General features: G+C 46.4%; 1 protein-coding gene across 10 annotated transcripts in view; it reads left to right on the top strand.

Annotated features, from left to right (window-relative positions):
• The window catches only part of CEP164 (centrosomal protein 164kDa), a 73,379-nt gene that overhangs the window by 23,487 nt on the left and 36,762 nt on the right, over positions 1–13,130 (top strand). For 8 of the 10 annotated variants that reach the window (XM_008569620.1, XM_008569627.1, XM_008569626.1 and 5 more), the window contains 3 exons: positions 4,346–4,501; positions 4,912–5,046; positions 5,982–6,059. In XM_008569620.1, coding sequence (XP_008567842.1) covers positions 4,346–4,501; positions 4,912–5,046; positions 5,982–6,059 — 369 coding nt within the window. The remainder of the gene's footprint in view (positions 1–4,345; positions 4,502–4,911; positions 5,047–5,981; positions 6,060–13,130) is intronic. The other 2 variants (XM_008569622.1, XM_008569625.1) reach the window with 2 other exon arrangements.

Consider the following 13,130-nt stretch of genomic DNA (forward strand, 5'->3'; position numbering starts at 1 on the left):
CTCAGAACACTGGGCCTCTCCAGAATGGGCAGGACGTGTTAGAAAGCAGGAGCCAGGCCCCTATCCACTCAAAGCTTTCTGAAACCATCAAGGGGCTGCGGCTGAAAGGGGAGCAGCACAGTCATAGCATAGCTCAACTTAGCTCCACTGGCCCTGAGGGGGACAAGGGACGGAGTCCCATTCACTTGCCATACTCAGAGGAGGAGCCTTCCCTGTCCCCTTGTTCCTCTGATCACATGCTTCCTACTAGGAAGAGTAAGCTGTTCTTGTTAGATAGCAGCCCAGCTGAAGACCTCAGTTGGCAAGGAGTTTCTGGGGAAGGTGGAAGCATAGGCAGGGGGAGGAGAAGGAGAGAGCCCTCAGGATTGTGGATGGGACAGGCCTCCAAGCTTGTCAACAAGGACACCTCAGGGGGCTGCAAGGAAACAGAGCCCTGTGACCCTGAGACTCCAGGGGCCTTAGCTGAAGATCCACCTCAGGGACTCTTCCTAATACCACCTGATACCCTGGCATTAGAACGAGTTCAGAATGCCCCTTCAGGGAGTGCCCCTGGAGGGTCTCCTACCAGTGAGAAGAGACACCCCCCAGGGTCTCCCGAGCCCCCTGATGAAGATGGGAAGCCTCATGTGTCTGGGCCTGCCTTGGAGAGAAGCAGCAGCAGCAGCCCCGGCAGCTTGGCCTCACACCTGGACTCTCAGATCCTGGGTGAGGTGAACAACTTCCCCTCGTGGGACCTGCAGAGCTTACGGGGATCTGAGCAGGGTGTGGGTCAGTCAGGCCTGGGGCTCAAAGATCAATACTCCAGCCCCTTCCTAGTGCCCCAGTTCCACATGCAGAGTTCTGCTGAGGATCAGTCAGAGAGTGAAGACTACTCTGAGGATCAGAGGTTCTACCAGCACATCCTGCATATGGACAAGATCTCCAGGTGCCTGGAAGACCTGGGGCTGCGTGAGAGCATGCAGGAAATGCCGTGCAAAGACATCGCCAGCATGGTCTGCTGCATGGCAGCTGAGTCTTCCAGGATGTCTAGTGAGGGTGAGCATGAGGCCCTCAGAGCCATGGAGAGGGACTCAAGGTTTCTGGCGTGGGGTCCGGAGTTGCTGGAACATTCTCAGGAGGTGGCCCTTGTTCCTGCTGAGCAGGAGGCCTCTGAGCAAGTCCATTTCCAGCCAAGCAGCAGCCCCCTCAGGCAGGGGCTAGTCAAACTGAGCTCCAACGGAAGGCTTGATGCAGAGCCAGGCAAGATGCAGCTTCTCCACCAGGTAGGCTTCTTAGAGAGCATGGCTGAAAGGCCTTAGTGAATTTCACAGGGAGGGAGAGGTGGTGTTGATGTCTTACCTTAGTCATCATGTCTGCTTTCCTGTTATTCACCCTTTCCTGGTAACTGTTGATCCTTTAACTACCCAAATGGCCATCTTATGGATGACACGTTTCAAGTTTCTTCTACCTCATCACCTGCAAGGTAGGGCTGAGGGTATCTGGGACTTCTCTTGTCTAGATCTAACTGTAATTCATGGGTGGTTAACATGCTTTGAAGATGGTCAGTTTTGCAAGTGGTCAAAGTGGTGCTGATGCTGGCACTCATGCAAGATATAGGCACCTTCCCTGGATTTGAGAAACCTTTCCCATCAGCTGATTCTAGAGAGGTCCTTGCAAATGTGCACCCTCCCCCAAAGCTCTGAACTACATCCCTTCTCAGAATCATACAGAACTAGAGAGTTAATACTTTCATGAAGGACTGAATTCCAGAATCTCTCTCTGTCATCCAGTAAGCTGCTTCTGCTTCTTGCCTTCCAGGGTCCCTAGAAAAAAAACACATGGATAACCTGTGTCAGGCTTGTGCAGACCACATTTGTGACTTCACTTCCTCCCCTGCTGGGACTTACCAAAGGGCTGGGCTTGCCTTGTCATTCTGACCCTTTGTCCCTTCTTCATTGAGAAGTCATGTTGGATTAGAGACCACGGGGGTTAATCTGAATTTCCCTGGCTATTCTTCTGCAGTTGCCCAGCTGTGACTTTACCCAGTTGTTCCCTCTGGTTTCTAATTGCTGGCTTGTACTGGTTCTCCGTTAGCTCTAATAAGTACTGTAGCACTATAAATATCGGATAAGCTGCAGATTATCCTGAAAGTTTTAATTAGCCCAATGGCAGCAAGTTTATCCGCTCTGAAGGACAATGCCATGCACAGCCCCATACTCAGAGTTAATGGCCATCTATAGAAGATGATCAGCTAGGAGCCAGGAATATATAATTTCCCCGCTAACCACTGATTTGGTAAAGGCCTGGGAGAACAAAGCCCTCAGCATGCCTGTCTCCCTCCCTCAAGCCCCCAGCACCTTAGCAAATTAGCCATGTTAGGAGTCTGTAATTTTCCATAAATACAGTGTGGTAAGAATTTTGCTTGCTAATACAGTGGGTTGGAAGGGCTGAAGGTGGGAGGAGCAGGCCTGGTTTGCTCACAGTTTACCTCAGAGAAGCTTTCCTGGGCCCTTTTTCTGCCACAGTCAGAAAGGAGTATCAAATACTGCCTTAGAGCTATCCCTGGGTTCCAATTCCATCTCTGCTCCTCACTGGTCCTGTGACTTTGGACAGGGTTCATGACATCACCAACCTCTATTTGCACACATGGAGACTGTGGATAATGGCAGAACTCACCTGGGATTGTTTTGAGAGTAAAATGAGACATTGCATGTAAGGTGTTTAGGCAGTGCCTGGTGCTCAGGCATTGTTGGTCAGTTTTATGATTATCAGATTCTTTTATCTGTACAATGATATTCCACAACAGGTCAGATGATTGGGGATCTACAAAAGCTGTGGAGTTGTTCTCACCTCACCTTTCAGATGAGTGTCTCATGGCTTCTCCATGCAGAAATGGTTTCTGTTGGGAACCCACCTGATGGTCTGGCCCCTAGGCTGAGGTTGCGGGTGAGAAGATGGGCCATTTGAACTTCCTCAACCTGGCTTCTTCTTGGTTCCTCTTTCTCTCTTCAGTCCTTGTGGGATGAGAGAGGAATGGAATTTTTGTGTTGTTTTATGCATTTTAAGTTTTGAGAAATGAATTTTGAAGAGCTCTTTGTAAATTTTCCCCAGATTGCCATTCTGGTCTTGAATTTTGAAGAGCTCTTTGTAAATTTTCCCCAGATTGCCATTCTGGTCTCTGCTTCTCATAAGCCAAAATTACTGTAATGTGAACCCCTGTGATAATAGGAATTCTGTAATGCTTGTGTAGTCCTGGGCCACATACAAATACCCCTTGCGTTAATGAACTCATTTGAGATTCTCAGTGAGCCTTCTCAGGTGGCAAGGCTCACATCATCTCCATCTCGCAGATGAGTCAACTGAGAATCCAAGAAATCACAGAACCTGTGAGTAGCTTGAGGCCTCAAATTCTGACTCCCAGCCTGGTTTCTTTCCCTTCCTTTGGCCCTCCTGAGAACAGGGAAAAGGAGGGACCTGGTCAGTCACACTACAGATTGAGCATTCCTAATCCGAATATCTGAAATCCAAAATGTTCCAAAATCCAAAAATTTTTGAGCACCAACATGACGTTCAAAGGAAATGCTCTTTGGAGCATTTTGGATTAGGGATGGAATATTTGCAAATGTTCCCAAATCCAAAAAATTCAAAATCTGAAACACTTCTGGTCTCAAGCATTTTGGATAAGGGATATTCATCCTGTACTGCCCTTTGGCAAGGCTCCATTCAACCACCTTCCTCATCAGTGGAGAGGGGAAGAAAGTTCTTTTTTTTGTTGCTCATGTATGTTTTTTCATAGTTGGTGTTTATTTTAATCAAGGTAATACATGCCCATAATTACAAAAAAAAAAAAGTCAAATAGTACTAAAAGGCATATAAAACAAAGTATAGCAGTTCTCTGGTGTGCAGAGCCTTCCCCAGAGGCAACTACTTTCCACTGGTGTTTACTTCCATTTTTGTAAATAATATGCTTAGACCGCTTTTTCTTGACTCATCAATTTTAAACTTTATCTATTGAGACTTCTCCTTCTGGTAGATGAGGATTTTGTCTCTGTGTTCCCCTCCCGCACACTTCCTATATGGCTTCTGAAAGGAGAGCAGAAGCCCGTACGGCATCTGCCAGATGTGAAAGAACTGTTTACTGTGAGATAGCGTTAGAGTTATGAGAATCAGGAAACCAGCCTGTGATTTCTCACACAGTTGGCACAATGGTAATTTCTGGATGTTGTGTTTCATTAGCAGCCTCTGAGCAGAGGTGGTTTAGATTTGAACGGGCAAGATTTAGATGTTTTATTTTTATATCTGTCTCCAACACTCTCAGAGCCATGTGGTTTCTTGGGTTTCTGACAAGATGCTTTCTGTTGCCCAGGCCCTGGGTTCCTCGCTAGCCCCGGTCTATGTTCCTCTTGGGGGTCTGGCTCCTTTAAGAGGCCTTGTGGATACCCCGCCATCTGCTCTTCGTGGATCTCAAAGGGTGAGCCTGGGGAGCTCAGTGGAGTCTGGTCAGCTCGGTGAACTCACTGTGGTAAGTACTTCACTTGTGTTCATCGTATTTAGTTATGCAGGGCCTCCTGTGTGCCAAGCTAGGAACTGTGGCCCATAGGTGAGAAATAGAGGCCATAGGCTGAGTACTCAAAGTTCATAATCTAGTTGGGAAGTTGAGTCACACCCGTATGGTGCTGAACATGGACTCTGGGCAGTGGAGGATAGACCCATGCTTTAGGGACATCAGTGCTAATTTCTCAGTTCAAGCAGTTAGAGCAGTAGTAGTGGAGAAGGGAGTTATCTGGGTGAGCTGGAGTCCCCAGGTCAACTTTATGGACATGGTGGGACTTGATCTGGGAGACCACTAAATAGAGAGTGGGAAGAGCATTTTAAAGGTCACTCTGAAGGTCTTTCTAGTAAGTCTTTTGACTTTCCTTCTCTATTTTGGAGCCTTCACAGGGTCTCAAGACTTCTGCTTATACAAAGGGTCTTTTGGGTTCCATCCACGAGGATAAGAATGCACTTAGCCTCTTGGCTTTAGGGGAGGAGACCAAGGAGGAGGATGAAGAGGAGAGTAATAACCAGGTATGGCCTGAAACCCTCTGTTTTTCTTTTCTTTTCTTTTTTTTTTTTTTTGTCTTTTTCGTGACTGGTAAGGGGATCACAACCCTTGTCGCCCACACCCCGCTCAGCCCGTGAGCGCACCGGCCAGTCCTATATAGGATCCGAACCCGCAGCGGGAGCGTCGCCGCGCTCCCAGGGCCGCACTCTCCCGAGTGCGCCACGGGCTCAGCCCCATTTTAACCATTTTTAAGTTACAAGGTATTAGATACCTTCACAATGTTGTACATCCATCACCACTATCCATTTGCAGAACTTGTTCATAATCCCAAACAGAAACTCTGTACCCAGTAAACAACAACCCATTCCCCCTCCCTCCAGCCCCTGGTAACCTCTAATCTACTTTATGTCTCTATGAATTTGCCTATTCTAGATATTTCATGGAAGTGGAATTATACAATATTTTTCCTTTTGTGTCTAGCTTCTTTTATTCAGCATAATGTTCTCAAGGTTCATCATGTTGTAGCATGCATCAGAGCTTCCTTTTTAATGCTTAATGATATTCCATCATATGTATATACCACATTTTCTTTATCAACTCTTCTGTTGTTGGGTACCTGGGTTGTTTCCACCTTTGGCTAACCTCTGTGCTATTTTAAAAATAGGGAAAAATGATCTCCCAGCCATCGGCTTGGTTTCTTGACCAGCACCTATGCCTCCGAGGTCTGATCCAGAAAGCACAACTGACAAGTAGCCTCTTGGCAAGTTGCTTGGTATAAAGCATTGTTTGTGCTGGATGAAGGGCTGTGTAGTGAGGCTGCCGTAATGGTGGGCCCACCCTAGAGTCCTCCGAAGCCCTGTGTGAGCACAGCAGTACCCCATTTCTCCCTCTGCATGCCCCTCACCCTGGGCTGACCAGTTTCCTTAGACTCACCACTCATAATCATTTTTGTTTCTAGAGTGCCTGCAGCTCAAGTGAGCTTCTTAAGAAACTGCACCTGGACATTGGGGCACTGGGGGGTGACTTTGAGTATGAGGTAAGAGCCTGAAGCCCCTGCAGGCAAATGCTTCAGTCTGGTATATCCTTCCTTTCTCATAAGCTTTTCTCCTTTGTGGGATGCATGTTTGGAAAGAGAATCATTTTGTCCCAGTCCTGTCCAGAAGGGATTTCTGGGGTCTGGGGAAATACTAGAGGAGAAGGGGATCCATTCATTTACTCATTTGTCAACTAGCCACCATTTATTGAATGTTTCCACGTGAGGTACTTTGCTAGGTACTAGAGGTCATATAAGTATAGATGAGATATGATTACTGCCCTCTAAGATTCTGTAGTCTCACGAAGAGAGACTTAAATGACTAGGACAAAGGGTAGAATGTGACAGGGCCATAAGGAAGGTAAGCAGAGTGCCGCGGGAGGGGAGATCTGGGGGGCTTTTGGCCATTCTGATTGACTAGGAAAAGCTTTATTGAGAAACTGGCATTTGAGGTGAGCCAGAAAGGAGGATGGGCAGGATGGGACAAGCAGAGGTGAATGGTGAGAGGAGTTCAAATGCAGGGAGCCACACTGGCAGAAGGTATGGGGTGAGTTTAGGGCAGATGAGGCATTTCCTTAGACTGGAGTACATAGCACACGTGGAAGATGAGACTGTAGAGGTGGGTTGGGTTGGGTCCTATAGCTCTGAGTGTGAGACCAGGAGATCTGGATTGTATTACACAGGCACTGGGAGCCATTAGCATTTTTGTGCAGAGATATAGCATTATCCCCAGTCTTACTGTACTAGGCTGTATGGGAGGTATGATAATTAGTAAGACATGGGCTTGGGCCATCTCAGGGAGTTTGCAGTTGGGGAAAGAGAATAGACACTAGGTACTTAGTGCTTAAAAAGTGCTTAATAAATGTTAATGAATATTTAGGAAGCTGTAAGGCTGAGCAGCATGTGTAAAAAGCTATAGCACAGGTACACTGTTTGGGGGAGTTTGGTGGGGGAAGAAGTTACTTGCCCATACATCAGGGATAACTTGGTGGAATAGATGACATTTGACCTGGGTCTTGAAGAGTGGGTAAGTTTTAGACATGGAGGATGTAAGGGGGTATTCTAGGCAAATGAACAGCTTGAGCAAAGGCACTAATGCTGGAAAATGCAGAATACGGATGGGAATAGCTTCTGGAATACCTTCCAAATTCTAATCTCTTTCTTCACAGTTCGTCTTCCAGTGCCACCAGAATATTCTTTATAACAACAAACACCAAGGTCCGGCCCATGGCTCACTTGGGAGAGTGTGGTGCTGATAACACCAAGGCCATGGGTTCGGATCCCTATATAGGGATGGCTGGTTAGTTCACTTGGGAGAGCGTGGTGCTGAAAACACCAAGTCAAGAGTTAAGATCCCCTTACCGGTCATCTTTTAAAACAAAACAAAACACCAAAACCCATCATGATGTTGTAATCTTTAAAACCTCCAATGTGTTTTTATACTTAGAACATTCCTTACTATATGTCCTTTGTCTAGTGTCTGACTTATTAATTTTTAAACAATTAACATTTTTCTAAATATTCCCAAAGTGTTTACCCAAACAATGAATAATGAAGTCAACAAGTTGGATTTCCCTAACATTTGAATATCGGTTGTGGGCTCAATCAGTTAAGCTTTTCACAAGTCTAATATATCAAATTCTTTTAAATACCTTAAACACCTTAAAATCAAGTCACTCACACTTTATTAGAATGATCACAAAACTGGCCAGTAAAACAAAATTGCTCATATCATGGATTTGAATTTGTTTCCTTATTATCCCTTACTATATCTGACTCTTATTTCTTGGTCTTCACCTCATCTCAAGAGCCAGGGCTGCTGTCTCAGGCCAGCTGAGGTTTCAGATGCTGGCTGACAGGCCCTGATCTGGTACTTGAGACCTGAGTTATAAGTAGACCTTCTAAGGTGACCCAACTCTACCTATTGGGCAGCACTCCTTTAATAGTTAGGCTTTGCCTATTATCTCAGAAACTGTCCAGCTTTTTGACTCTGTACAATCAGATGTGTTTTGATTGAGATTTTAATACTTTTCTGCCAAATGTGACACTTTTTTCTGAGTGTGCCATCTTTTTCATCAACCTGATATATGAGGGTACTTCAAAAAGTTTGTGGAAAACTAGAATTAAAAGATAATGTGAATCTGGGCCGGCCCGGTGGCGCACTGCTATAGTGCGCCGCTTGGGAAGCGCGGCGGCGCTCCCGCCGAGGGTTCGGATCCCACATACAGACCGGTTCCCGCTCACTGGCTGAGCAAGGCGCGGGAGCAACACCGAGGGCTGCGATCCCGTTGCCGGTCCTGGTCAGGTACGGGGGTGACACTGAGGGTTGCGATCCGTTGCCGGACACGGAAAAAGACAAAAAAAAATAAAAAATAAAAAATAATGTGAATCTTACCATGAACTTTTTTTTTTTTTTTTTTTTTAAAAGATGACCAGTAAGGGGATCTTAACCCTTGGTTTGGTGTTGTCAGCACCACGCTCAGCCAGTGAGTGAACCGGCCATCCCTATATGGGATCCGAACCCGGGGCCTTGGTGTTATCAGCACCGCACTCTCCCGATTGAGCCACGGGCCAGCCCTTTACCATGAGCTTTTTGAAGTACCTTCATATATCTGTTTTGGAACTGTTCCTTCTGAGTGGGCCTGGTCTGGTTGGGTTAAATCCAAAGCCTTCAGTCTGTTTGGTTCTTTGAAATAACTTTTTCTGGGCCGGCCTGTGGCTCACTCGGTAGAGTGCGGTGCTGAAATAACTTTTTCTTCTCATCCACCATTGAGACCTATACTGATGGAATTGAAGGATATGCTAAGGTTTTGCACCTAGGATGACTGTGACCATGAATAGAAATGGGGTGTCAGGAGGACTTATTTGCTTTTGGAGAAAGAGGACAGTTTCCATGATGCTGAGGAAGTTGAGGGTAGAGATTCTGCCTATTCATGTCAGTATGTCCAGGTAGCATGTAACCCACTGCCTAGAACACAGAAAGAACAATCAAGATAATGAATACATGAATCAACAAATGAGACATGATGGGACAGGGAGGGTATCCAGGTAGATTGTGTTGTATTTTTTTCTTACCCTGGCTTTCCCAAGTTCTGGGTAGAATGGATACTTGGTCCCTGCTGTCAGCTGGTAGATTGAAGACCCCAATGCAGATTGATCATGATTCACTTTGACCTTGGGCTAGTTAACTTTTATTTTGTAATGGATTATAAATGTCAACATTTATTTACATATTCTTTGATATGTCCTGGATTTCTTAAAACTTTCCTTCTGATGATTATATGCTTCTTTGAGGGAGTGGGAACTTATAAACATTTTTATAACCTCTTTAGTATAAATAGGCACCCCAGTGTGATGGGGGTAAATGTCTGGAGTGGGCGGTGTTAAATACACCTCCCACCCATGTCTCTAGCACCCTGGCAGATTTATTTCTTTTTCCTACTTGGAGTGTTGGATTCCTGTGTTGTAACCACAGGCAGGAATTAGGGTTTTTCCTGTTGGGGAAAGTTACTGGTGGGGATGAATGGGGGTTTTAGGGTAGGCAGTACTGCCTCTGCTTGGGCCCTGCTCTTTGAAAATGGCTTTTATCCCAGTTTACAGTCCTTGGATCCTCTGAACTGCCCACCTTTCCCCACTCCTGGGCATCCTTGGGAGCACTAGATGGAAATGTACTTCCTAGGTTAGTTGTACCCTGTCTCACTGAACAGTCACTTTGCTCCTGATTCCATGAGAGGGCAGTAGGATGGCAAGAATGTCTCTCTCCCTCTGTCTCCTCCTCCCTCCTCTCCTGCCTTCCAACTTAAACCCATCTCTAGTCTGTTACAGATTCAAAAGGGAAAGGTTCATGGAACTGACACTGAGAACGGGTGTGAGCAAAAGTGGGGGGGGTGCTGAAGAGTAGGCGAGCAGGCAGTATGTGGCCATGTGGCCATGTGGCGCTGGTGAAAAGCCCATCATCAGCTCAAAGAGGCAGGAGGGAGCCTGGGCTTAGAAATAACAAGATGATGTCAGTGTGATTGGAAAGTGCTAAGAACACTGGTAGCCGTGCAAAGAATTGAGACCAACTGGGTGGAAATGAAACCTGGAAAATAAACTGTATTGATGGTTGTCCAGAACAGGGTCAGTGTACAGACATGATGTTCAGTTCTGCATCCTTCATGATCCCCCTCCTGTGCTGTGTGCATTATAGGAGCCCCTGCCTTTGTGCTCTGGGCAGGAGGAGTGGGACTGCAACACTGGAGACCTTATGGCTTTGGGGGATATGTTAAATATTTATGGGATGGTTCTTACAGGCACCCTCCTGCACCCCCCTTCTCTTGCAGATGGCAAGGTCTTTTTTGAAAAAGCAGCAGAAAAGTGCCTTGAGATACTCAAGGACCTGGGACTGTGACAGGAGGAGACAAGAATCTGAGCATGGATAGGCTGAAAGCAAAGCTATGCCATGGCTGCAGGCCTTGCCCTCGCTGTCACCTCACTGAGCCTGGTGCAGGAATCTGTGCACTGGTGCCTGGAGTGTGCATCTTGATCGGGGCTTCAGGCCTTGGGCCTAGGGACATGACCGGAACAGGGGTTGGGTAAAAGGAGCTGAACATGGAGTCTGATGGCTTTTCCAGACACTTAGCTCTCGTTCATCCATTTATGGAAAATCTATAACAAATGTTTAGTCTCTCTCTGCTTCCCCTTGCTCAAGATGTATTTCTGGCTGTCCTGACTTTGCAGTTAGTTGACATGGGCGCACAGAATGCAAGGTCATTTATTTTAATATTAGCCATGTTTTACTATTTTAATATTTAGGTAGGCTGACCCATCATTTGAAAATCTTCTTTTGAAGAATTTAAGAAGAGGATTGGATAAACTGGAACTAAAATTCTTGTAGTCTGGCTATATTTTCTTATGTATAAGAATGGGAATCTCTACCTGTAGCTCGTATCCTCTGATTTTTGATAGGTTGCTTGTTTTTCCTTCATCATGAATAGTTAATAGTTAACATTTATTTAGCTATTTTCCATTTAATAAGCACTATTACAAATTGAAAGAAAGTGAGCCAAAACACCTGGTACCAATCAAGTTTTATTAAAGGAAAAGAATCTGCTGGGCTGGGCTCAAAATGGAGGGCAGTGGGGTTGCCCTCAACAGGGAGGACAGCACCAGGTGTGGGGGTGGGAGAGCTTACATAGACTGTAAGGAAGGCTGACGTAATCAGGGAGGGGTTTAGTGCTGGTGTGGAGGAGTTTCTATTTCTCAGAAACCAGGAGGTTTCTTGTAAGGGAAAGGCTGGTGGCCATTTTGTGCTGAGTGTGTGTAAAATGGCGCTGGTCACATCCAAGATGGTGCCAGTCACATCCAGAACCTATCATTCCCACCTTTAAAGTTTAGGGAGAAGGGAAAAGGGGCAGAGGTCTCATTCTTCTGAAGCAACTTCCTGCTAGAGATGGGTGAAGATATGAAAAAAATAAAAGATTTATGTTGCCGGGTAAAATAATTAGGGGGCAGGGTATTGGCTTCATGTGGGGAGGCTGTATTCTTCCGGGGAAGGGTCGCTGATTCTGAGGGGGTGATATCCTCCTCCCATGAAGAATTTGGCGACCTTTTGGTTGGTGAAAGCCTGCATACTTTCCTGTAAGAAACTAGAGAAACGCCAAAAGAGGCAGGGACCAAGAAGGATAAGTCCCATCGTGGTCAGGGGTCCGACGTGTTTATCCTGAAGTCCTCCCCTATCTCTATAGCCTAGGTGAGTGGTTTGGGTGAAGCAGAAATTTTTATCGGGGTCGGGGCACTGGACTCGAGCAGAATCCCGTTTGGAAAGAGCCATCCAGTAGTGTTTATCCCCATAAGAACATGATGTGGCAGTTGTCTGGTCATAGCATGTTGTGGGAACATATGTCAGGGATGTGAATGTGTCCTGTAGGGTTCCCCCAAGGATTCTGGGTAGCAGACCCAGGAGGTTGGAAAGTGTCCTTCCATCTACCAAGATCTTGGTTATACATTGTGAACAGGGTGTGGCATATGTCTCTGTTAGGAAAAGAAGCAGGAGGAAGAGAGAAGGCAAGTGTTCAAGGGACTGAGAGGTCGAGAGGGTGCACAGTAGGAAAAAGGAGTAGAGGATAACCTTGTCGGGGGTGTAATCACAGAGGGCACCCTGCCAGGCTAATTCAGTTACCCACTCAAGGATGTTTGCAACACTAGAGGTGGCAAGTCAGGACCAGTCTTGGAGCAGCTCCTGTGTGAAGGATGTGAAGTGGGCCTGCAAGAGAGGATAATTGCCGGGGGAAAGATCATCCTCCTTCTGGGATTGGGGGAAGAATGGAGGTCCTAGAGATTTTCAATTTTGTGGGTCCTAAAACAGACAGAGTGTAAGATGTTGGGTTGGGGGTTGAGCAGAGGGACCCCTGTGGCTTGGTGTTAACAGATTCTTTGGGTAAAGTCTCAGGTGCTAGTTTTACCAAGGATAAGTGATACCAAGGGACCTTTCCTAGTAATTTTACTGCTGTGGGGGTGGTGAGAAGTACTGAGTAAGGCCCTTCCCAACATGGTGAGAGGGGCTTTGAGATTCGGGTTTTAATATACACTTGCTGTCCCAGGCTCTGTTTAAAGTCTCAGGGGATGGTGGGGAAAGGATGAGGTAATAGAAGGTTGGCCTGTTCCCGAAGAAGATCCCTAATGAGCTAAAGAGTAGGGAGATACTGGCCTAAAGGCGATGAGCTGGAAGGGAGAGGTGTGAGAGTGAAGGGTCTACCATATGTAAACTCAAAGGGGCTGAGGCCTGTGGGCTTGCAGGGGGCAGCTCTCAGGTGATTGAGTGCTAAAGGGAGAAGTTGGGTCCAAGGGAGGTGAAGTTCCATGGACAGCTTGGTGAGGTGTGTTTTTATGAGGTAATTGGCTTTTTCTACTTTGCCTGATTACTGAGGCCCGTATGGTATATGTAAGTCCCATTTGATATGTAAGGCCTGTGCTGTGAGTTGTGTAATCTGGGAAATGAATGCTGGGCTGTTATCAGACTGGAGGCTGGTGGGCAAGTCAAAACGAGGGATGATTTCTGAGGTGAGAGCATGTGTTACTGCTGTAGCATCCTCT

The sequence above is a fragment of the Galeopterus variegatus genome, unplaced genomic scaffold, assembly GCF_000696425.1.
Source record: "Galeopterus variegatus unplaced genomic scaffold, G_variegatus-3.0.2 Scaffold521, whole genome shotgun sequence".
NCBI classification, from domain to species: Eukaryota; Metazoa; Chordata; class Mammalia; order Dermoptera; family Cynocephalidae; genus Galeopterus; species Galeopterus variegatus.